At 43.6% G+C, this 25,230-nt stretch overlaps 1 protein-coding gene across 1 annotated transcript in view; it reads right to left on the bottom strand.

The window, feature by feature from the left end:
* Positions 1 to 2,351: 2,351 nt before the first annotated feature.
* The window catches only part of mettl15 (methyltransferase 15, mitochondrial 12S rRNA N4-cytidine), a 66,127-nt gene continuing 43,248 nt past the window's right edge, over positions 2,352 to 25,230 (bottom strand). Inside the window, exons 5-6 of the mRNA XM_034110305.1 lie at positions 17,905 to 18,083; positions 2,352 to 3,833 (exon numbers count right to left, since the gene is read on the bottom strand). Of these exons, the coding sequence (XP_033966196.1) occupies positions 3,409 to 3,833; positions 17,905 to 18,083 (604 nt within the window). The 3' untranslated portion in view covers positions 2,352 to 3,408. The remainder of the gene's footprint in view (positions 3,834 to 17,904; positions 18,084 to 25,230) is intronic.

Raw genomic sequence — 25,230 nt, 5'->3', positions numbered from 1 at the left:
GTGCAAATCTTTAAAACCAAAATAAAAACACCATTGTTGTGTGCTCTTTTGTTGAAATTGATAATTGTAGGCATCAAGTGAAGACATTAATCTTGTCTTCATGTTTGTTAGCAGCAGGTTAGATTATGTTGATAGTGTCTGCCTGTAGCTTCAGAGACGTGATTCAACCACAGTAGCTATTAGTTACGCATCTGGTAGTCAATTTATGGATTGATCCAAGTCTACAATAATAGCTTCGTTTTACAGCATATTTACTGTTATCTGAGATAACTGTTTCCATGGCGATTGAGAATTTGCAGTGGTAGATAACAGTAATTTATATTACTGATGTTCCCGTCTTATCATCTCCTGCATCGAGCAACAAACATCAGTTGTTAAAGAAAAAAAACAAATTGAAACCATGTATTTTGGTACATGTACATTACATTTTCTAGCCTGACACTATATCTGCAATTGCTTGCAAGACTGTAAAAATCCCTGTCTCAACAGTGGATAATGGTTATTTGAGCTTCAACTGATATGACCCCTTATCAGATGCTTATATCTGAGACGTTATGTTACAAAAACACAAATATCGGGGCAAAACATTTGACATTTATCCATGACATCACCATACCCAGACACATAGAACTACCATAATGTTAAACACAGTAGATGAGGTATTATGTCAATAAGAAAATAAGAAGTAAAAGTCCTGCTTTCAAAATGTTATGTTGAGTTAAGTACAGGTTTCTATATTAAATCTCAGTCTTCAAAAGTAAGTAGTAAAGTTCCCTGTCATATTGAGTACAGAGTAGCAGAACATGGACATATTTAAGAATAGTGCGAGTAACTCACACTTATACTTCCACAAATGTATCACAGCATCACTCATGATGGACAGTTTAAAAATTGAAAACCAAAGATATCTTCTTTGGCGCCTACATTACCCACAATGCAACTGAACTACTATAATGCTACATGCTAGTACTTATGTTGCCTCCAACTGCATTAGCAGTCTCATCTCAAGGAGAGAGATGAAAGGCAGGCTACACAGGTCTCACTTCTTTATAACTCCACCGCACCACCTGATGTAAATCATACATTTTATTCAAATGACATCACTAATTAAATTTAAACATGGCGATTTCCTTAACCCTAACCCTGGATGACTGCTAAGTGCTAAAGCCTGAACCTTCTACTCACTGGGCGACCATCCTTTACACAACTTGAGGAGCAGTGATGTTTGAGTAAGAGAACTAAGGTGGCCTTCAGTAAAGGCTGTAGAGACAGAGCTTAGTTTGTCCACTCTGAATTACCGTAGAAACATCACGGTGCAAAATGGTGGACTGATGATATACTAATGAAAACATAGTAATTAGTATTGTATTAATTGTATGCAAATAGATCCCTCTTAAATACAAGAGTCTGTCATCCTTAACATCATGAGTTAATAACTAACCACATGAAGTATAACATATTTCTACAAAATCAGACATTGAGGCAACCTTGCTTTTAGTGAAGTACATGGGGTGAATACTACATCTCTATAATGTGTAGATGCTGAGTTACTGTTCAGAAGATTGTATTAAAAAACAAGCACCCACCCACACATCAACATGACAACAGGACTTCTTGCACAGCAGGGAAAATGGTGGCAGTACAAAAGACCACTTACTGAGGATGAACCTTTGAACACTTAAAAAAGTTGAAATCTCTCCCCCTTTTCTTTATTCTTTTCTATTTATATGAACACTTTTACGCATCAGTATGAGATGAAATCGTGAGTAACATTTTCTTACCATAAATGGTAAACAGTGTGATTCAGTAAATGTATTAAGGAAATAAAATGGGAGCAAAGCAGCCAAAAGATAATATTTCATGACACGTTCACTTATGTCAAAAGGGAGGGTTAACAAACTCACGATATGGCATTATTTAATAATAAAAAATAAACTGCATATCATTTTAGACAGTTAAATGTTACTTGCGCCATTTAGTTTCCAAGGTAACGAAAAGGGTATATTTAGAGTGCACTAAACTGAGAAAGAAAAAAAAAGTGTTAATAATCTTGATGGAGCAATTACAATTAGTCAAAGTCAAATAGTAAAGATCAAAACACCTCATCTGCTTACGAATGAAGGTGAGAGAATGCTCAGAAACAACCAACCAGCTCATTCAGCACCACTTCTGACACTTGCGTCATTCAGTATTTAGTGGCATTACTGATTCATACGGTACAGTAGAGGTTTCACTTGAGCAAATCATCAAGGGAGGTTCAGGGAAAATACAGACGTCAATGAGAAAAGGTGTTTCTTTTTTTATATGTTGAGATATATAGCTGCAATAAACGCCTTATACTCTGTCAGCAATTCAAGAAAAGTTTATTTATTTAAATGGAAAACAGAAAGCTTTAATTCGTACAGGATCCTAACAGTGAGGATCAAACCATAGTGTTGCAATGAAGCGGGGTAAAATGTCCAACATTTTATAATACAAAAGGCAAACAAAAAGATTAAATACTTTCACTCTGGTAAAAAAAAACATCAATTTTTAACCAGCTTTCACACAATGTGTGGTTTTCAGTCGAGTTTCAAGCTAAAGGAAGGTGAGAGAAAGATGGACCAGCGCAATTGGAGTTTGGAAGTGGCAACCTAAAGTTTTTTCTTCTCGAAGTAAAACTTTAAGTACATACTTTATATGATATTAAACTGTAGACATTATCATCCCTTCTAATTAATAATCTATCTTCATTTATTTTATTATTGGAAGTTCACTTCTTGACCTTAATTAATCTTAGATCAAAGGTCAATTTATTAGCTTTCACAGCTCTCAATCACATGTTACAGTCTTCATAGAGTGAATGGATTGGTGTCGTTGTGTGAGCTAAATGTCGAACAATGCTATATTACATGACCAAAGTTTCCAGATGACACCTTAACCAGCTCCAAGCACTTATTGAAGACAGTGAGATGAAAATGAAACCACCTGCCCCAATTTGGAAAGTCCAGTTTTCTAAGCACACAAGTTTGTGTCACTGCTCACCTCTGTAGACACATGGTCCCACCAATTATTTCTTTCACCTGCCAATACAAAAAAAAAATCTGGGCTCAAACCCCGGGTCATATTGTTTGTCAGAATCATTCTCTCTCTTATCCAGAGTTCAACCATCACTATGCAGAGCCTTAACCAACCATTGTTGTTGATGGCATACAACCCTCAATGGCTTTCCACCACTTTAATTGTGATAGTTGAAACAGAAAAAAATCCAAAATGTGCAGTCAAGACAAAAAGAAGGCAGCAGACAAATATAGTTTCATTTGCACCCTTTGCTTAACCTCCTTACGTGTTAATTGTTAAAACTAAATCTCTATGAAAATGTAATGAAAAGAGAAAGAATTTCAATTCCCTCGTATTTAAAAAAAAATGTTAACGTCTGAGTGCTGCCCTAAGTTTGGCAGAGCGTCCTCGAGGATTCTCATTTACATCGTCCCTTTCTGGGGTAATGACTTTTCTCCGCAGAGGAAGCCAGTAAACCTCTCCACTTTCTCTGTTTGCATCTACCAGTTTTTTCTTCCCACTGCTTTGTTTCCTCGGGCTGAAGTGATCTAGATTGGACAAGTCCTCTCCCTGGAGGTAACGTTTAACCAATCTGTCTTCTAGTGAGTGAAAAGTGATCACGCAGAGACGTCCTCCAGGTGCCAGTACCGACCGGGCGGCACTCAGTCCTGCGTGAAGTTCGTTCAGCTCATCATTCACAAAGATACGCAGAGCCTGGAAAGTCTTAGTGGCTACGTGTGCAGACCGTTGGAGTCGGTCTTTACGGGCGTAAAGGACAGCTGGAGGAAATGACCCTAGAGACAAAGAGATGGTAAAAGTGAGTGGATCTTGTAAACAGAAGAAATGTTGTTAAGAAGCTTTTACAAGTGTAACAGTTGTAAATATGCAGTGGTGTTTAGTGTTAAATATTTCTTTATCATTTAGTATAATCACACAAATTCTGTGTTTTGTATTTAATAATTCTGTGTTCTTTATTTATTAAACGTTCAATACCTGACTAGGTATAGAATCAGTGGGTGGAACCTCCAGAATTTAGTCAATGTACTCAGGAGATTTTCTTTTTGTGGGGACTACTCCCTTCATATTGTGTCCCTCACATTTCCTCTTCCCTTTTTGTAAATGTTCCATGTGAGAGGAGTCAGTGTGAGGGATAACAAATGTAATACTAATTTGTTGTATATTGTCAGTGAATAAACGGAGATCGCCTCGACTGTATGCTGGCTCGGGTCTCATCCATCAACAACATCAACACAACGCAGACACCGCTTATCGACACCGGTTACACAAGCAACAACAAATACAGTATGCAGTTCAAATGCAGTGACACCCATGTGAGTTTGGCAAAAGACAGATTTTGGAGGGGCAGGAGAGATCATCTGAAGGAGGAGTGAAAAAGCCCATCTGTGTCAAACTTTAACAACCCTCTATGAACACAGTGGGGGACTGCCACACCACTTAACAGCTACCACACTACCAATCCACACCTGAAGTCCTGTGACTCTGAAGGCTCATGTGAACTAATGATTCATATAGGACCTCAACAACCCACAGGTGTTATCAGTATGCGATTAACATTAAAAAAGTTTGGATGTCTTAGATGTCCACAGTCTTAAGAATACAAGAAGCCTCTTAAATGAATGCAACTGAGTACTGGACGGTATTTAGTGGCAGAGGTCCTTCACCTAATCATCTCTAATGATACTATACACTATACAGTAAGTATAAACTTATTGTAGCTGAACACAAGAGAGAGGAACACCTCGGCACTTAATAAAATGTATTAGTTATATTGTATGATGTATGTACAGTAACGTATACCTTTGTATGAACTCACTTAAGTAGCCTATTATGAATTCCTTATATTATTAAAGTAAGTAATTTAATCAAGTTACAAAAAAGTGATGAGTAGATTTATCAAGATGTACCACAGAAACATGGATAATTGCTGCTGTGAGCAGTGAAGAGAGAGCTCCAGCAGGTCCATCAGAGGATCTGTGAGTAGCAGATGGAGGGTGGAGATGGTGTTGATATGGCTGATGTATCACTAAATACCGAGGTAAATGCAGCCAAATACCTCTAATGATCCATCAGTCAACTCAACGCCAAGTTTAGGATATATGTTACTGAGCACAAAATGACTAAATCACAACGTCATGATTTCTGTTTAAACATGCCAAAATATTGAGTTTTTTTGCAGTTATTACTGTCTAGCTCAGTGGTTCCCAAACGGTGCGGCACACTGGTGTGCCGTGAGGCAAGTCCGGGTGTGCCGTGGGATTTTGTGACAACCATACGTTATTATTGCAATATACAACTACACAAAAATAATTATTTAATTTACTATATCAGTACTTTGTAGGTTTATATGTACGTAATCTGCGCGACTTGCGCGTCCACATCTCCACGTGCAGTGCTGCATAAACATGGCCGAGTCAGCGATAACTTTCGAGGGGTGGAGGTATGCCCATTATTTTGAGTTCGTCCGAAGAATAGACAGGAATGTGACGGTGAGGTGCAAACTGTGTCCAGGCCAGAAGCTATTATCCACTGCTGTAAACACCACGTCAAACCTCAACAAACACCTGCAAAGAACACATGCTAAGGTGAAGCTACCGCACACGCTATTTGTTGTTTGTTTATATCACGTAGTCTGTTCTTCTTCTCTGTCTTCCGGTTGTTACCTGTTTTGAATGACAAATACACACTACCGCCGCCTGCTGGTAAGGAGAGTTATTGCCACTCACGCATGCGCAGTTCGTACGTGCTCGGCGAGTAAAGTAACGAGTTACTTTATGTAGATAGTAACAAAGTAGTGTAATATATTACTTTTTTTTTAAAACTAATATGTAATATATTACATTTTTTTAGTAACGACCCCATCTCTGGAGTTGGCGTTCTCTACTCTGATTTACATGAAGAACAACAGGAGGTCACGGCTCTCTGTTGAACAGGACTTGCGAGTGGCCCTCTCGTCAGTGCCACCAAGGATTAAAAAATTCTGCGCGCCCCGACAGGCACATGTATCTCACTAATTTGTAAATCGGCAAAATATTTACAATAGCACATGTTTCAATGCTGATTGCTGAAATGTTACATTTATAATTTGTAGTTCAGGACCATGGACAATGCAGCTTCCTTGCATTGACAGTTCTCTGTGCTGAGTTTCCTTTGCCTCATTTTTTATTTTGTAACCTGTCTGGTTTAAATGAGTGTGTTGCTGCTTTGATGAAGCCTAATTTGATAACGTTTCAAATTAATTTCTGAAATATTTCGTTAATAAATATTTCATGAGTAATATAGTTGTCTTTGTCACATTTTATTTGGCATTAGTAAATAATTATGCACATTTACAGATATTTTACATGATATGAGTGATAACACGTGTTATAAGGGCTATTTTGCACAATAGGTGTGCCTTGAGATTTTTACTTGTCCTTTGGTGTGCCTTGGGCACAACAAGTTTGGGAACCACTGGTCTAGCTGATGCACCAAGTCTTTATTTTTGGAAAATAAAGGTTGAAACGTTTTTCTGTTGAACAACCCGTACCTGCCTTTTTGAAAGGCAGATAACTTTTCATGCAGAACTTTTCATATCCCCTCATTTTTTGAGCACACCTAAAATGCATGTGCATCCAGGAAAAGGCATTGCTAACGGCAGACACGCAGAAAGAAACTGCACTTACAGGCTTGTGCACGTGTTTGCTGAAAAAACATGCAGGGTATAGAATGCATCAGAATTCAAACAAAAAAAGGTCCAAAAATGTAGACAATATGTTGGGTTCAAAACGCTAACTGAAAATCTATTAAATAACATTTAAAAAAACATTAACTCTATGTCAATACAACTGAACAGTTTATTTCCACTTTGAGCAGCTCATAATAAAGAGAAATTAGACACTTAGACCTAAAGAAAACCGCAATAAATAGAGACGTGAGTGATGTGGCATTTATCTCCTCCTGCACTAAACAGCCTAAGGTGTGACTCACACTGCAATCGATACAATGCCTGCACAGCAAGGCCCAGCCCTGGCCTCACCAAGCCATGCGCTCTCTCTAATTCATCTTTCAAAGGTCCTACAGACAGATCCATGGAGAAACAAAGAGATTAAGATATGTACATAAAGGGGAGTTAAGAAGGAAACACAACACTGTGAATTGATTACAAGGCACAGTATTTAGAATACAGCTTATGCTGACCCTTTTGTTTATGTTTCATCTTAATTAGCTATATTTGATGTTTAGGGCAAGCAACAACAAAAGAAGCAGCACAACTACATTCCACAGTAAGATATTTGGACAACAACAGTGTTTGGTGCTTTGGTGTTCCTGGCCCAAACAAAAAGCAGGAGTTTGATCAGAGCAGGTTGAAACAGGAAAACATTGACAAAACTGGGGTGGAACAACATATAACATGATGTTATTGATCAAGTTGAAATGTTTCAATTTGTGAGGCAAACATCAACTGAAACACTGTGGAGAAAGAAGTAGCATCACTAACAAACGGGAATGTATCAAAACGAAGTGCTTTGTTACACTATACAGTTGCACACTGTCATTTATTTACACGTGGTGCTGATGCTTCATGATGCAGTAACGGCTTGCAGGGGTAGCTGCTGCAGCTGGGGTTAATCTGGGAAAATGCCATTTGACAGGGAGCAGCCTATGCTAGCGTTAGCCAGCCAGCCAGCCCTCTGTGCTAGTAAGCAAGCTTGCTGGTTGTGAATTGTATAATCATTTAACAATTCCAAAGCTAATTTGATAGCCTCCTCCATTTTGGACTTTACATATTTTTCCATTCAACAATGCAAGTTTTGGTTTAGAAAAAGATGGACGATAGAAACTATAGAAGAAGAAGGAGATGAACCTTTATTAATCCCTGAGGAAATTATTTTGTTCTGTTTGTAAATAAGTTCACCAAGCCAAATATGCCATTGTCACACAAAGTCACAGAAATCAGAATATCAAACTACAGATCACCTGCTTATTGCAGAGATATTGGTATATAATGCAACTCAACCCATGTAACAACATTCATCACACATCCACACAAATTGGATGGTTTGTGGATATTTGTGGAACTCTGCAACTGGTTGAGTCAATGCATTTTATAGTGGCAGTGAAAGCTGACGTGCTAATGTTGAATTAATTTAAGTAGACCACCAAACGTGTTTTACTGTTGTTGCTCTGGGTCGAAATTAACATTAAATAGCTTGTGTGTGTGTGTCTCTAAATAATTGCATCCATGTCCTCCCCTCTGGCCACACACACACAGTTTAGTACAGGGTGATTAGGCCATTTATTGGGTTGTTTTGTTGAATGCATTTGACTGTAATGTAGCTAAATGAAGCTCACTTGACTCTTGCTGTCAGCGTTCAGCAAAGTAGACACACTTTTATTGTAGTTGCATGTGGGGTAGAATTCTGCTATGCTTTCTGTTTCAGGGTTTAAAGCACTTTGCACAACAACACCACTACGCACTGCTGTGGCTATTTGTAGAACCTTTCTAATCACATCTGTAAAGCATCCGGCAGTGATATCTCACTCATAGTTAAATGTCAGGAAAGATTGAAGATGATTTACTGAAACAGTCTTTACTAAGTGACTCACAGCTAAGGATAACATCAAAACACCATTGTAGATAAAATAATTCACTTTATAAATATGATACACACTCATCCACCACCCTAACCTTCACACCCCTTCCTCTAGCCATACAACACAAATGTTGCACTGCAATAAACATTGGCACTAAACGAAACGTCACATACGGCAGGATTGTCCAATAACAATGAACTTTGGGGGCACTGGGTTGGTGTTTACAACAGCCGACAACAAATATACATAAATCCCAACTGGAGACAGAACTGAAAAAAAGATTGTGGATTTTCTTGGATTGTGTGAGGATTTTTAAGATCTCCAGAAAGAGATGATGTAGTTGATATTGTATCAACAAATAATTGTACAAAGTGCTGCAAAACACTTACACAATCAGTGAAACAGGCCAACAACATAAACAAATAAGGTTTAATTATTAGGCTCACTCTCTAAATCTATAGGTTACTTACGTAACCCCAGGCCTCAGAGTAACATGAAGTGAGATGTCTCACTATGGGATGCGCCTCATCGCGGAGCAAACAGAAGCATCAATCTCATTACGCCAATCCTGATTGGCTGGTGATTCTTGACGTCAACGTCAGGGAATCACCCCCTATAAGTAGCTTGCGCCACAACGCATGCGTCATTCAAAATAAGCACCTCTTCTCGCTTCACCATAGCAAGGAGGGCCGTCTGGTGAGACATCTCACTTCATGTTACTCTGAGTCCTGGGGTTACGTAAGTAACCTATAGTTCTCATTCATAACACTCCGTTCGATGTCTCACTATGGGATATTGTAGCTCCCGTATTGCCAGACGAGCTTATCTCGAAAATCACCAACCAACCAGAACTTAACAGGTAGAGTCCCGACTCAACAAGGTGCCCAGCACTGCTCGGGCCACGCTTGGAGCGGAGACGTCCAGCCTGTAAAAGCAGACAAAAGTGAGCGGCGAGGACCAGCTCGCTGCTGCACAAATGTCTTGGATGGAAACACCCTTGAACAAAGCCCAGGATGTAGCCAGGCCCCGAGTCGAGTGAGCCCGCAGACCCAAAGGTGCTTGCAGATTCTGACTCGTATAGGCCAAAGCAATTGCCTACACAATCCAGTGGGAGAGTCGTTGCTTAGTAACAGGCTTGCCCTTGTGAGGGTTAGCCCAGGACACAAAGAGTTGGTCATTAAGACGAAGCTCCTTTGATCTGTCCATATAGGTGCGTAAAGCACGGACTGGACACAACAGATCCTGCTGCTGCTCCCCGGAGGAAACCAGCTGCGGAGGAAATGCCTCAATGTCAATTGGGGTACACGAACCAACCACCTTTGGTGTAAAGGCAGGGTTGGGCTTCAACAACACTCTCGTTTGCCCTGGGGCGAACTGAGTGCATGAAGGATGTACAGACAGCGCATGAATATCACTGACTCGCTTAGCGGATGCCAGGGCCAGTAACAGCACTGTCTTGAGTGACAGATGTTTCATGTCACTCGATTGAGCCTTCTATTCCCTTAGCACTCAGTAGTAATGATTTTATGTGCTTTTTTAACGATAAAATTGTTACTCTTAGAAACAAAATTAATGACCTCTTGCCTTCGACCAGTATAGTGTTATCAACAGCTCCCGGAATCGTAAGTTCTAATATTACACTAGATAGTAAACTAGAATGCTTTTCAGCCATTAACCTTGAACAATTACATTCAATGATTCTCTCTTCTAAACCATCAACGTGTATGTTAGACCCAATTCCAACTAAGCTGTTGAAGGAAGTTTTTCCATTAATTAGCACTTCTTTATTAAATATTATGAATATGTCTTTATTATCAGGCTATGTTCCACAATCATTCAAAGTAGCAGTGATAAAACCGCTTCTTAAAAAGCACAACCTCGATCCAGAGGTTTTAGCCAACTATAGACCTATTTCTAATCTTCCGTTCCTCTCAAAAATTCTTGAGAAAGCGGTCGCAAAACAGTTGTGTGATTACTTAAAAAACAATGATTTATTTGAAGATTTTCAGTCTGGCTTTAGAACACATCATAGCACAGAGACAGCTCTGGTTAAAGTCACAAATGATATTCTAATAGCCTCAGACAAGGGACTTGTCTCTATTCTTGTTTTGCTCGATCTTAGTGCTGCATTTGATACTATCGACCATGATATCCTATTGCAAAGACTAGAGCACTTAGTTGGCATACAGGGAACTGCTTTAGGCTGGTTTAGGTCGTATCTATCTGAACGCTCTCAGTTTGTACGTGTTAACGATGAATCTTCCACGCAAACCAAAGTTAGCCATGGAGTGCCACAGGGCTCAGTGCTCGGACCTATTTTGTTCACATTATATATGCTTCCGTTAGGCAATATTATAAGGAATCATTCTGTAAACTTTCATTGTTATGCGGATGATACTCAACTATATTTATCAATCAAGCCTGATGAAATTAATCATCTAAATAAAATTCAAGACTGCCTTAAGGACTTAAAAACGTGGATGACCTTAAACTTTTTGATGTTAAACACGACCAAAACTGAAGTTATTGTACTTGGCCCGAAGAATCTACGAAACAAATGATCTAAAGACATACTAACTATGGATGGCATTAATTTGGCCTCCAGTGAGACTGTAAGGAATCTTGGTGTTATATTTGATCAGGATTTATCCTTTAACGCCCACATAAAATCAATTTCAAGGACCGCCTACTTCCATCTACGTAACATTGCAAAAATCAGGCATATCTTGCCTCAAAACGATGCAGAGAAACTAGTCCATGCATTTGTTACTTCTAGGCTGGATTATTGTAACTCTTTATTATCAGGGAGTACCAAGAAGTCAATCAAGTCGCTTCAGCTGATTCAAAATGCTGCGGCTCGTGTACTAACCAGAGTTAGGAAAAGGGACCACATTACTCCTGTTCTGGCTGCCTTACACTGGCTCCCTATAGAACACAGGATAGAATTTAAAATTCTTCTTCTCGCCTACAAAGCCCTTAATGGGCAGGCGCCATCTTACCTTAAAGAACTCATTATACCCTACTGTCCTACTAGGGCATTGCGTTCCAAGAATGCAGGGTTGTTGGTTGTTCCTAGAATCTTTAAAAGTACAATGGGAGCCAGAGCCTTTTCTTATCAAGCTCCACATTTGTGGAATCAGCTTCCAGTTTGTGTTCGGGCGGCAGACACCCTATCCGTTTTTAAGAGTGCGCTTAAGACCTTCCTTTTTGATAAAGCTTATAGTTAGGGCTGATTAGATTCAGCCCCTAGTTTTGCTGATATAGGCTTAGTTTGTCGGGGGACATCTTACTTCTTCCTTCTCTCTGTCTATACCCGTGTACACTCATGTTCCGATTAACCCAGCTTCCCCAAATGTCTTTCTTTTTGGTGTCTATATACGCTGGGATCCGGAGTCATGGATGATCCTGCGGTCCTGTGTCCTGGATCGCGAGCGCTGGATCTTGAGTCGTGGCTGTGGTCCTGGATCATAGGTCCTGGATGGATATCCTCGTGGATTCATCTTCCTATTATACACACATGCATTTCCAAACATTTGGACTACCTATGTTGCAAATGTATTATCTTTTCAATTTACACACGGCATCTATTGCACGTCTGTTCGTCCTGGGAGAGGGATCCCTCCTCTGTTGCTCTCCCTGAGGTTTCTCCCATTTTTCCCTTTAAACTGGGTTTTCTTTGGAAGTTTTTCCTTGTACGATGTGAGGGTCTAAGGACAGAGGGTGTCGTATTGTCATACTGATATTCTGTACACACTGTGAAGACCACTGAGACAAATGTAACATTTGTGATATTGGGCTATATAAATAAACATTGATTGATTGATTGATGTCAGCTCCTTCCAGGGGTTCAAATGGGGTCATTCTGAGCCCATTTAAAACCACTGCCAGGTCCCATAAGGGCACCAGTGACCTGGAAACAGGGAGGAGCCTGCGAGCTCCCTTCATAAAACGGCAAACCAAAGGATGTTGGCTAGCCGTCTCAAAGCCCACATGGCATGCAGCAATAGCAGCCAGGTACACCTTGATCGTGGAGAAAGCTCTGTGTTTATCGATCAAGTCCTGTAGAAATGATAAAATCACCCCGACAGGACATTGAAAGGAGATGTGTCCTTCTTGAAGGCACCACTCCTCAAACACCCTCCACTTACAGTCGTAAAGAGACCTGGTGGAGGAAGCTCTCGCACTCTGAATAGTGTTTATCACCTTCTGAGGGAGTCCCACTGTATTCAGATTGTACCACTCACGGGTCAGGCCCATCGTGCCCCGCGCTCTGGGCGTGGGTGAAGGATCGCCCTCCCCGCCTGAGACAAATCTTTCCCTGCGTGGTGGGGGCTGCCATGGCTGCCCGCACAACAGTTGATATATCTCCGCCAGCCCGTACGTTGCGGGCTAGGGCGGAGCCATCAGGATAAGTGTGTGGCGTTGCTCCTTCACTCTGGCCAGAGTTGGGGGTATCAGAGCCAGGGGTGGGAACGCCTACAGAAGACCCGGAGGTCAATCGTGTACGAATGCGTCCACGCCTAACGGTGCGTTTAAATCGTGCATTAAAGAGAACAGCTGTCATTGAGCATTTTCTCTTTATGCGAACAGATTTAACACGGCTCTGCCGTAACGCACCCACAGCGGACTCACGATCCTTGGATGTGGAGTCCAGTCTGCATAGAGTGGTGCACCTCTGGGCAGTAGTTCTGTCCCGAGGTACATCACTCCTGGTACATGCGTTGCTCTCAGAGAGAGGAGACGTCTGCCGCTCCAAGGGATCAGTTTGTGTGCCAGTGTGTGTGACTGGAGACAACGCAACCTCCCTTGGCGGTTCATACACGATACTGTGGTCGTGTTGTCTGTCCTCACGAGGACATGGTGTCCTCTGAGAGAAGGCAGGAAGCGTTTTAGGGTGGGGAACACGCTAAAAGCTCCGGGTGATTTACATGCGCCTGCTGGAGGTCTCTGCTCCAGAGACCACTCACCGGGCGACCTTCGTAAATACCCTATCAGCCTGTCAGACATGCGTCCGTGGTGACCACCTTCCGTGAAAGGACAGCACCCGTAGGCGCGTCCCGTACTAGAAAAGTCGGGTGCGGCCAGTGGCGTAGTGGCACTACGCATTTCATAATAACCAATACTCTCCGCACGCCGTGGCGCGCTGGGTTTAGTTTTATTATGAGACCCATGTTGAGCAGGTGCTTTACGAGGACATTTGTCTGCGTAATCTGACTCTGCTCGGCGGGCATTATAGATAAAACCCTCCTTTCTAGGAGAGAGATAATCTCTCTCTCCAGAATATGGGTTGACTCTCTCCGGGCTTGTGAATACAGATAGCCCGAGAAGCGACGGGGGGTGACGGTGACTTGGAGTCTGTAGCTCCATGTAACTGTCTTGAGAAACCCAAGCAGATGTCGTGAGCATCTCCCGCTGTATGCTCCTTAGAGCCAGCTGAGATGTCACGTCTCTTCCCCTCTGAGTCTCTATTTGTTGTGTTATGGGGCCCTCCAGTGTCTGAGCACTGTGGTGCCCCATTTCGACAATCCCCACCGATACAGCGCATGCGTGTGGCGCCCCTACGGCTCCAGCCGGCACTGAGTGCGCATGCGCGTGACGGTGGTGCCTTCACAGACCCGTCAATTGTCCGCTCTTTGAGAGAGGCCGTAGCTGCTCTCAGAAGGGGAACAGTTGACGGACTGTTTATTGTTTTTATAGTTTTTTTTTTCATTTTTTCGAGCTGCGCCCTTGGCTCGAAGCCTGGATGCGTAAGCGGAAAATGTTTTATGACAGAAAAATCAATAAGTGTGTGACATGTGTTTATGCGGACTTGAGGATGGTGTTGAGGCATCTCTCAGGGCGGCGGGAACACATTTAGAGCTGGGGAACCGTAGACTTCCAGCTCTGTCACAGAGGGGAGAAGGAGGGGCTGTCACGCCGCTCGCTTCTTCTTCCTCGACTGCTGGCCGAAATTCTGGGTTGGCTGCGCCTGGGCTGCAGCCGGAACCGGAGATTTTCTAGGCCAGCTCGCCCTCGTCCCCTGCCTGGGCTGGGGACTCGGGGCGGACTGCGACCTCTGCGTTTTCGATATTTTTAACCGAGCAGGGTTCGGGGCAGCTCGGACGAAGCGGCTGGGCCCTTCGAGGGAGGCAGAGGTGGAGGGCCTCGTCCTCCTTCTTTTTCAACTCGCATCTCCTCTGCATGGAGGCAAGAGCGGAGCCGAAAATCCCCTCGGGAACGATGGGCATGTCAAGCACATCCTCCTTTTCCCGGTCTGGGAGGTTGGTGAGGTTGAGCCATTTAGCTCTTTCCTGCACCACCATGATCCCCATTGTTTTGCCCGTGGCCTGGACGGTGCAGCGTTGGACACGGAGACAAATGTCTGTGATCGCGGCCAACTCGTCCAGAACGGCCGGTCCAGGATTACTCGACATATCCTCACAGAGCTCCGCTTGGTATGCGGTTAGCAGTGAGGAAACGTTCAGAGCCCTGGTGGACAACGCTGCGGCTCTGTAGGACCGTTCAGTCATGGTCGACTGGAAACGGTCCACCTTCGCTGGCAGCGTGGGGTTCCTGCTTGGTGACGGCCCCATCCTCGGTAGGAGGTGGGCTGCCACCAGCAGTTCCATCGGCGGTATGCGGAGCAGGCCGAGCCTCTCCATACCGTCGCAGTCTAGGGAGGAGGCACCCTGGATTGGGGCCTTGTTGCTAAAGGGTCGGTCCCTCCACGAGACCGACACCTCATCCAACATCTCCGGGAAGACCGGGAGGAGTTGCCTCCTTGTCCTCGTTGCTTGGGGAGAATGTTTCCCCTCGTAACGGGACCTGGCGGTCTCCTTGGCCATTTCGGGCCACGGGATGTCTAGCCTGGACGCAGCGCTCTGACACGCGGCCTGCAGGTCCATGCTCAGACAGGGCGAAGCTGGTGTGCTATCGCCCGGGAGAGCAGCCATCGCTCCCGGCTTTGCCGTTTGAGCCGATGACATGAAGATATCTTCTTCTTGCTCATCCGAATCAGACAGGAGGGACTTAGAGGTGTCCTCTTCGTCCCCCATGTAGTCTAATTCCAGGACATCCTCCGCGGGCGAGACCATGGTGAGGTCTCGCTGGGAGCTCCCGTCTGGTGAGGCGTGGGGCTCCGTTCCCGTGTCTCTTGCCGCCACCGAGTCCCGGCCTGACACGGCATGGGATTTCGGTTCCGCAGCTGCCGCTGTTAGGGAGCCCCAGACCGACACAGTGAGGGGCTCAGTCTCTGCGGCGGACGCCCCCGTGTCTTGATTGCCAAACGGCGAATCAGTGGACATGAGGGAGTCCTGTTCCAACAAGCTAGCTTGGTGTGCTAGCCGTCGGTGGAGGCTCTTTCGGGTGAAACGGGCACAATGCCCGCACGAGCCGGGGTTGTCGATAGCCTCCCGGGCGTGTTCTAGCCCGAGGCAGGACGAGCAGACCTGGTGTGAGTCTGTGCCTGCTATTTTCAACCCGCAGCGCCGCATGACCGAGCCTCCGAGTCCCTGACTCCTCTGGTGTGAGGGGGAGAGGCGTCCATCTTGTTCGCCTCGTGGCGTGGAGAGGACCCGCTCGTAACAGGTACGTCGTTGAGGGAAAAGTGTTACCAACCCGTCCTTAATCCGGAGAAAAAGGGACGGTTTGTTCTCAAAGAATATTGACTGGTGTGTCAATATACTTCTAATCCTTTTCTCCTCCGTGAGAGAGAAAAAGAAAAGCGTCCTCGCTACCGTGGTGACGGTAGTAAGGGGAAGCTAGCTAGCAACAGGTGTGTTGCTAGCTTGAAAAAATCAGACCTACCTTACTTTCCGGGGAAGAGAAGGGCGAGGTCGATTTCAATACTAACTGGCGTTAGTATTACCGTCTTCCTGCAAAGCAGAAGGAGTAGCCGGCGAGCGCCCGTCGACCGAAATGGTTATATTTGGGTTCAGTCTGTGGACCGTTAAGCTTGTCCGGCTACTATAGAGATGTGCTCTGAAGCGAGTAGAGGTGTTTAAATGACGCATGCGTCGTGGCGCAAGCTACTTATAGGGGGTGATTCCCTGACGTTAACGTCAAGATCACCAGCCAATCAGGATTGGCGTAATGAGATTGATGCTTCTGTTTGCTCCGCGATGAGGCGCATCCCATAGTGAGACATCGAACGGAGTGTTATGAATGAGAACTCCTAATCTCAAGCATATCTACGTTTACCTTTCTTCACTTACAGATTGCACCAGAAAACCATGTGTCTTGTTGAAGTCTAATATCAGTTTTAACCAGTTCTTGACAGGGAAATAGGCCTATGTATGGTTTTCCATGCATCTGTAAACAATTAAATTGCTCTGCAATTACATTCTAATAACGAATCAAATAACAAATCCACCTGTTGGATGCTGATACAAGCTATTTTAAGTTCAAATAAACATTATTTGCTGCAGTATTTGTTATTTTCAATTACAAAATTCAATATGAAATGTTTTCTATATAATGATGGCTTACTGGTAACCTTAACTGTAAAAAGTACAGCAGGAGAAATGTGACCAAAAGACCTTTCTTTTCTGATGTCTCAATGCCACCAGGCCCCCAAGTGGCTTCCTCCAATCCTCCAATTTTTCCTGTGACTTAAATGTCTTTCTGCCAGCATCGCTGTCACAATTGTTCATAGATCCCTCTGGAACTTTCTTAAATCAAAACCTCTTGGATTGTTTCAAATAAACATTGCTAGTGACTCGCTTTGCTCTTCAAAAAGATCAAGCAGCTGCTCTTACTCACACCTGTTTTCCCAGGGTGACACTGACGCACATACTGCTCCGTGCAATAAGTACTGAAGCACTCACTCGTTCAACAGCTTGAATGTGGAGGCATACTGCTATAAAAAACAATCATTGAAGACAAACAATGTTATCCTTTCCTAATGCACGAGTGTGTCATGTGTGTGAGCATACGTGGGGGTTTACCTTTGTGTCAGGTGTGCATATTTGAGAGTCGAGAAATAGTGGAAAAGAAGGGAACAAAAACAAAGCAAAGAGCAATGGGGAAGAAGAGAGAGATTGGTTTCTGTGTGTGAGATATTGTTTGTTTTCAAGGCATTAGCCACATTCTGTCTCGGCTGTGGCTTTGTCTTAGCTCTGTCAAAGGAAGGTGGGGAAGAAAGGCACCAAAAACAGAGGCAGAAGAAGAGAAGATGACGACTGAGGTCACAGTCCTCGTAATTTGGAGACAGCCTTAATAACTTCACTTGTGTTTTATTTTCTCATCGCAGCCTCCAGAATGCTGAGGATAATTAATCAGGATTGTGTCTACCTGCCACCACGCTGGCCAGCTGCTGTGTCCGGGTGATGGGGTTGACTCGGCGTGCCTCAACAATAGCTAAAGCTATTTTCCTGGCTTGTCTTTCTTCCCCGTATGCAGTGAGGATGGATGCAAGAGCCTGTTGATCTAAGGTATTCACAACGTCAGCAGCGCAGGGCATGTCGGGGTACCTACGCACAAAGAGAAGCCCAATTAAGCAGCTTGACGTCACGTCCTTGCTGACAGCGGCGAATTCTGACAAGTCTGAGATACAGCTGAAAACATTTATGGCTGACAGTTATGAATAGAATGATTGTGAGGGGATGAAAAGAGAGATGCAGCCTGTGCAATAGCTTTTAATGAGGTTATCTTAGCTGGTAGATCTGCACATTATGCTGACCTTGTGAAGTGATTCATATATATTTATGAGAAACATTCAATAAACTAAACATTTTAATAAAAATATAATTACACATATATGTCTATCAATATACCTGCATACATACATACATACATACATACATACATACATACATACATACATACATACATACATACATACATACATACATACATACATACATACATACAGTGTGATAAATCAACCTTCGACATAGAAATGAAATGTAGGATTAGGATTATTGGAATATGCGTATAAAACCTGGCGAAACTATCTGTTTCAAAATTAAAGTTTATTGAATCATTTAAATGCTACACACTATGACAAAAACCCAATCATACTTGTTCATAATCATTAAAGATTATATTTTCAGTGTAAATGTAATGATAAAGGAAGGAATATTATTGTGGTTAAGGAAAGGTTTGCCCTAATATTTACGAGAAACTTCTGTCAAACGGAAAATGGAAAGCCCATCGTTTAATCAAAATTAATAGTTTTGTCATTTTAATATTCATATGACTTATTTTGCTTTTCACATATTACATTTTATTGAAAAATGTGCAACGTCCCTTTTTTATAAGCTACTTTACTGACATTAGTGCTCGAATTGCTGCTGACGCATTTTCAAGCCACCATTAATTCAGATTTTCCGGCAGAACCCAACATTATTTATTCTATAAATGAAGTCTAGAGTTATTTGTATCCAGTTTTGTTAATTCTGTATTGTTAATGAAATTGAGATCCATCAGCCTGATACAATTGCTGTATTTTGTAAATATATTACCTCTCAAAATCCATTCTCATATCCAGGGGCCCATCCTTGCTGAGGGAGAAGCCTCTCTGCGCCTCGTCCATCTGCATGGAGGAGCAGCCAGCATCCAAGAGGACAGCATCCACGCTGCCTGGCTCAATGTTCATGTTAGACAACAGGGCTTCAAGCTCGGTAAATTTGCCAAGCAATGGTTTCACACGACCACTGCAGAAAGGATAATGGGGAAAAAAGCATGATTAGACATTTGTATATCAATGCTTATGGCTGCTGTCAAAACACTGGCCTAATTTAAATGCAATGGAAAATAAATGTTACATTTCTTCAGTGACATTTAAACAGCAGAATAAGGGAAAATACGTTTTTATTGCTTGGTTTAACTGGTTGGATAGCTTTTTATTTTTAAATGATTATAGTAAAATAGTTTAAGGACAGTTTAGGGATTGTGTTGCAAAAAGATTGTTTAGTTGTTTATGATTTCACGGTCAACTCATAACTAGAAAATTCCTTTAAAATTGTTTACAATGTGGAGCAGGGAAATGAGTCTAATACGGTATTGGATTATGTTCCATCATTTAACATAAAAAAGAAAAAGATATTAAGCCCCAATTATGATACAAAGACTTGTGTAACAAGATTTAGTCTTGCTGAATTATTCCTTGATGAAGACGGGAGTAATGGAGTTGATAATACAGAGTGGCACTCTTTCTGTGATTATACAGGGAGAGTGTTTCACAATCTTATACACTTAACTGGGGATTTTACCGACTGGTTTAATATGTAAGTGATGGGAAGAGAGAGATTGCTACTAGATCGGAATGGTAATTGAGTCCCCTCCTCAGTTAATGGCAAATATTGACTGTATTTTCATGTTCAAATTGGTCATACATAAAAACAAACATCCAGTCAACAACCAGCAAGTCAAGGTCATTTTAAGAATTTCTAGCAGATGTGATGTATACAATTTAATGTGAACCCAAAACAGGCTCAGGTATTTCCTTGGAGTTCCCACTAAGAGTCTTTTTTAGATCCTTCCTTGTCACAGACAGCAAGAAGCTATGTACACAGTCACTTCGTCATGCATCCTCAAGCCACATTCATGCATTTTTCATGTGACCTTTAACATTGTGCGAACAAAGATGATGGCAGAAGAGAGCAACAGGAGCTAGCATCTCCACATAAGGAGCCAAAGGTCTTCTGCAGCCTGCTCTACCCATCCCTGCTAGTGAAGGTATTCTTCTTGAAAATAAAGTGACCACAAATATGTTATTGTCATTTCTAAATGACAAACAACTCATTTTGTATATCACATACCTGACCGCAAATGCTAAGCAGCTTAAATTGATGACACCTACCTCATTCATTTCTCCATATAATGTGTACTCAGTATGAGGTTAACATGGACCGGATTTAAAAGATGAAGGAAATGTAAAGACCTCATTATGGGAGTTCCTGATATCTTTGTCAAGAACTCACCAACAGACTTAAGTGAAGACTTGTACCCTGAGTCATCCCTACTGTCAAAAAAGCTTTTCTTCATGTCTAGGGCACGGGTGCCCACACTTTTTCAGCTTGGGAGCTACTTTTAAAATGACCAAGTCAAAATTATCTACCTACATTAAAAATGCTAAACAAATATTTATTTATATATACTGAGTATACCTTATGTTGGTGTAGCTTGCATAACTGCATGAACCCGTATGGCACAATACAACTCAGTACATTTTTGGCCATTACGTACATTTTATACCCTTTCTTTAGTATAATTGTATAAATTGGAAGGCTAACTACTAGGTAATCAGCTCGCCGGTGATTTGCAGCTGGCGCGGTTGACCGCGCATGCCTGGTGAACTGCGTATTAGAAAAGATGAGATCTCAGACTGGCTTACCTGTACGTCAATCAAGTGGCAAATGACATAGTAAGGATGGATGATAGGCTAACTTCTTTTTCAATGTCATGTGATCTATCCACACTATCTTTGCGATCGACCGGACGTATTGGGCCGGTCTAGGGCTTCATAATTAATGAAGAAACAAGACTAAGTTGTAGTTCTGTTTACATTCTGCAGACTGTATTAACATGTGGACAGGAATAAATGAATGGAAGAGAAGGGTAACATTGAACCCAACATTTGCAGCATGTCCACTTCACTAAAAACAATTATCATACGGTCAAAGCAAAAACCTTGTATCAGGATAACCATCGTTATCGGATGAAACTTTAAGGGAGAGAGCTAAAGCTTATTGTGTGACAAGTGTTTTGACAAAACGTGATAGCTTTAGTCAACATAAGATAGTACTGGTTGGCTATGGTGATGCTCTTACATTTATGCAATGCATATTTAATTAGCTAATTTAATCTGCTGTCCCGCCCATCTTTAAAGTATCTAGCAACCTGTGCACATAGATTGAGAACAACACATGAACCTCCATCTGGAGAAGGTTTGATGGACGGACCGAAATCTGTCCACAGACAGATAGGCTTGTTTTTGTCATTGCAAAGCATAAAACCAGTAAAAGATGCACTTCCTAAATGTGACAGGTGTGAAGAAAATAAATGCCTACATTCAATGAAAACCCAAGTGTTGCGACCTGGCTCAAAAGGCCACAACAAAAAGGAGACACAACATGTCAACGGGTAGGTAAAGGGTGTTTATTTGCACAACACTGTTCAAGTCAACTGTGGCTCATACTCATCAGAGCCGGGTGCCTGCAGGAAACAAGAGAGAGAGCAGAGACAGGAGCAGAGAGGCTTTAAAATAGCTGCAGAGCGCCAGACCTAGGTGCCCTGAGTTACTGCAATCAGTGCAATCAATGCAGCCAATGCAGCACAGACAGACCAGCCACACCCTCTCTACTGATGGACCCACAGGGGCATCACAGCCTCCCCCCTTAAGACGGGGCCCCAAAGAGGTCCACAACAACCCAACATCCTTCTTCTTAACTCCAGCCTTGCGATTTCGTACTGCTTCTTCGCTTCCACTGCCTTTATGTCCCACTCCTCCTTGGGTTGGCTGGCGTTGAGCCACAGCATGTAGGCGCTCATCGGCCTCGCCGACCTCCTTCGGCCTTCTCTTCTTCGGCCTCCTCTCCTTCGGCCTCCTCTCCTTCGGCCTCCTCTCCTTCGCTTTGCGGGGTTTCCTATCTTTCTTCTCCTTCACCACTTTGACTGTCTTCTCCTTCTTCTTTGTCTCGATCTCAAAGTCAAAGGACCGTGCTGGACCACTTTTTCCAGACTCCGAAACAGGTAGGTCAGTGGACATCCTACGGCTCTGCACACGTGCAATATTATAAACTGGAGACACACTTGGAAATTGCAAACCACTCTCATCTGACTCCCCAGATGCCACCGGCCTGGAAACCACCACAGGCGGTGGCACACCAGCCCACACAGCACTACCAGCGAGATCGTTGCCCAAAATCATCAAGTGGCAACGCGGGACGCACGCCGATAGACACAACTCCACGTACCAGCTCACAATCCAGCACTACTGTATGACGTCGCACAGGAATCAAGCCCATCTCCATGCCCCTCATCAGCACAAAATCCCCCGTTTCTGTCTCTGACCAAAAAGGCAACACTGACTCAACAATGAATGAGTATCTAGCCGCTGTATCACGCAACACCTTAATTGGCACATATTTGTCACTACCGACTACTGATACAACCGCTTCAGTGAGGAACGGCTCAAAACCAGAACCCGCATCCGGGTCAGCACAAATCGGCTTCCTATCAGGCACCATGCCCGAGCCTACACCCATCGGGTTTTTTTCCAACACGGCAGAACAACACATGGCTGGAGCAAGTGGTGCCATACGAGGCTTCCCCTTAGTTTCCAGCAACGGACACTGCTCCTTCCAATGACCCTCTCCTCTGCAATAATGACATAGGTCCACTTTGGCCCCCTCGGGTCGCCCTGTACCTACAAATCTACGGAAGGAGCCTGGTGAAAACTTTGCACCACCGCGGGCATAGCCATTGTCTTCTCCACGTTTCCAATCACCCCTTTTCAGTAAAACTGCCCTTATGTGTCAACACAAAATCGTCTGCTAATTCAGCAGCTCTAACGCAGTGGAAGGTTTCTGTTCATTCACATAAGTGGCCACACGCTGAGGGAGAATGTTTTTAAATAGTTCCAAGACAATGAGTTTCACAAAGACTGTCAAAACTTGCAACCTTTGCTGCCGCGCACCACCGCTGAAAATGAGAAGTTAAATCACGGATAAACTCACATGTGTCTGCTTATCTCCCTTGACCCAATTTCTGAACCTTTGACGATACGCTTCAGGAACTAGTTCGTAAGCCTTACAACACCGCTGATGTTACTCTATCATAGTCCAAAGCCTTTTCGCCACAAACAGCTGAATAGGCTTCCTGTGCTCGCCCAGTGAGTACACACTGAAGTAACAGCACTCTGTCCGAATCTGACAAGTTGCTTGCCTCTGCTGAATGCGTTCAAATAGAGTGAAAAAAAATGTCCGGGTCACGCTCATTGACTTTGGCACTAATAGCAAGGTAAGAAATGATATCGCCACTGCCTGATGCCGACCTATCACCACCAACCTCCCCTGGAGAAACTTGCCCTCTCCCATCAGCCGTAATCTAGCATGTTCCACCTCACATTTCATCCTTTCCACCTCCAGCGTCTTTCCACCTCTAAAACGCTTCTCTACCTCCTGCTGCTGACCCCTCATCTCCAACTGCAACTTCTCCTGCTCCAACTTCAACTTCTCCAACCTCAACTCCAACTGCAACTTCTCCTGGCTCCAACTTCTCCTGCTCCAACTTCTTCTGCTCGCAACCTCAACTCCACTGCAACTTCTCCTGCTCAACCTCATCTCCAACTGCAACTTCTCCAACTTCTCCTGCTCCAACTTCTCCTGCTCCAACCTCATCTCCAACGTCAACTTCTCCTGCTCCAACTTCAACTTCTCCTGCTCCAACCTCATCTCCAACGTCCAACTTCTCCTGCTCCAACTTCAACTTCTCCTGCTCCAACCTCATCTCCAACGTCAACTTCTCCCTGCTCCAACTTCTCCTGCTCCAACTTCTTCTGCTCCACCTCATCTCCAACGTCAACTTCTCCTGCTCCAACTTCAACTTCTCCTGCTCCAACTTCAACTTCTCCTGCTCCAACTTCAACTTCTCCTGCTCCAACCTCATCTCCAACGTCAACTTCTCCTGCTCCAACTTCAACTTCTCCTGCTCCAACTTCACTTCTCCTGCTCCAACCTCAACTCCAACTGCAACTTCCTGCTCCAACTGCAACTTCTCCAACTTCTCCTGCTCCAACTTCTCCTGCTCCAACCTCAACTCCAACGTCAACTTCTCCTGCTCCAACTTCAACTTCTCCAACTTCAACTTCTCCTGCTCCAACCTCATCTCCAACGTCAACTTCTCCTGCTCCAACTTCTCCTGCTCCAACTTCTTCTGCTCCAACCTCAACTCCAACTGCAACTTCTCCTGCTCCAACTGCAACTTCTCCTGCTCCAACCTCATCTCCAACTGCAACTTCTCCAACTTCTCCTGCTCCAACTTCTCCTGCTCCAACCTCATCTCCAACGTCAACTTCTCCTGCTCCAACTTCTCCTGCTCCAACTTCAACTTCTCCTGCTCCAACTTCAACTTCTCCTGCTCCAACTTCAACTTCTCCTGCTCCAACTTCAACTTCTCCAACTTCTCCTGCTCCAACTTCTCCTGCTCCAACCTCATCTCCAACTGCAACTTCTCCAACTTCTCCTGCTCCAACTTCTCCTGCTCCAACCTCATCTCCAACTGCAACTTCTCCTGCTCCAACTGCAACTTCTCCTGCTCCAACTTCTCCTGCTCCAACCTCATCTCCAACTGCAACTTCTCCAACTTCTCCTGCTCCAACTTCTCCTGCTCCAACCTCATCTCCAACGTCAACTTCTCCTGCTCCAACTTCTCCTGCTCCAACTTCAACTTCTCCTGCTCCAACTGCAACTTCTCCTGCTCCAACTTCTCCTGCTCCAACTTCAACTTCTCCTGCTCCAACCTCAACTCCAACTGCAACTTCTCCAACTTCTCCTGCTCCAACTTCTCCTGCTCCAACCTCATCTCCAACGTCAACTTCTCCTGCTCCAACTTCAACTTCTCCTGCTCCAACCTCATCTCCAACGTCAACTTCTCCTGCTCCAACTTCAACTT

This window comes from Pseudochaenichthys georgianus, chromosome 3 (genome assembly GCF_902827115.2).
Source record: "Pseudochaenichthys georgianus chromosome 3, fPseGeo1.2, whole genome shotgun sequence".
In the NCBI taxonomy this organism is placed as follows: Eukaryota; Metazoa; Chordata; class Actinopteri; order Perciformes; family Channichthyidae; genus Pseudochaenichthys; species Pseudochaenichthys georgianus.
Note: the sequence above shows the minus strand (reverse complement) of the source record. Positions and strands in the feature narration are given on the sequence as shown.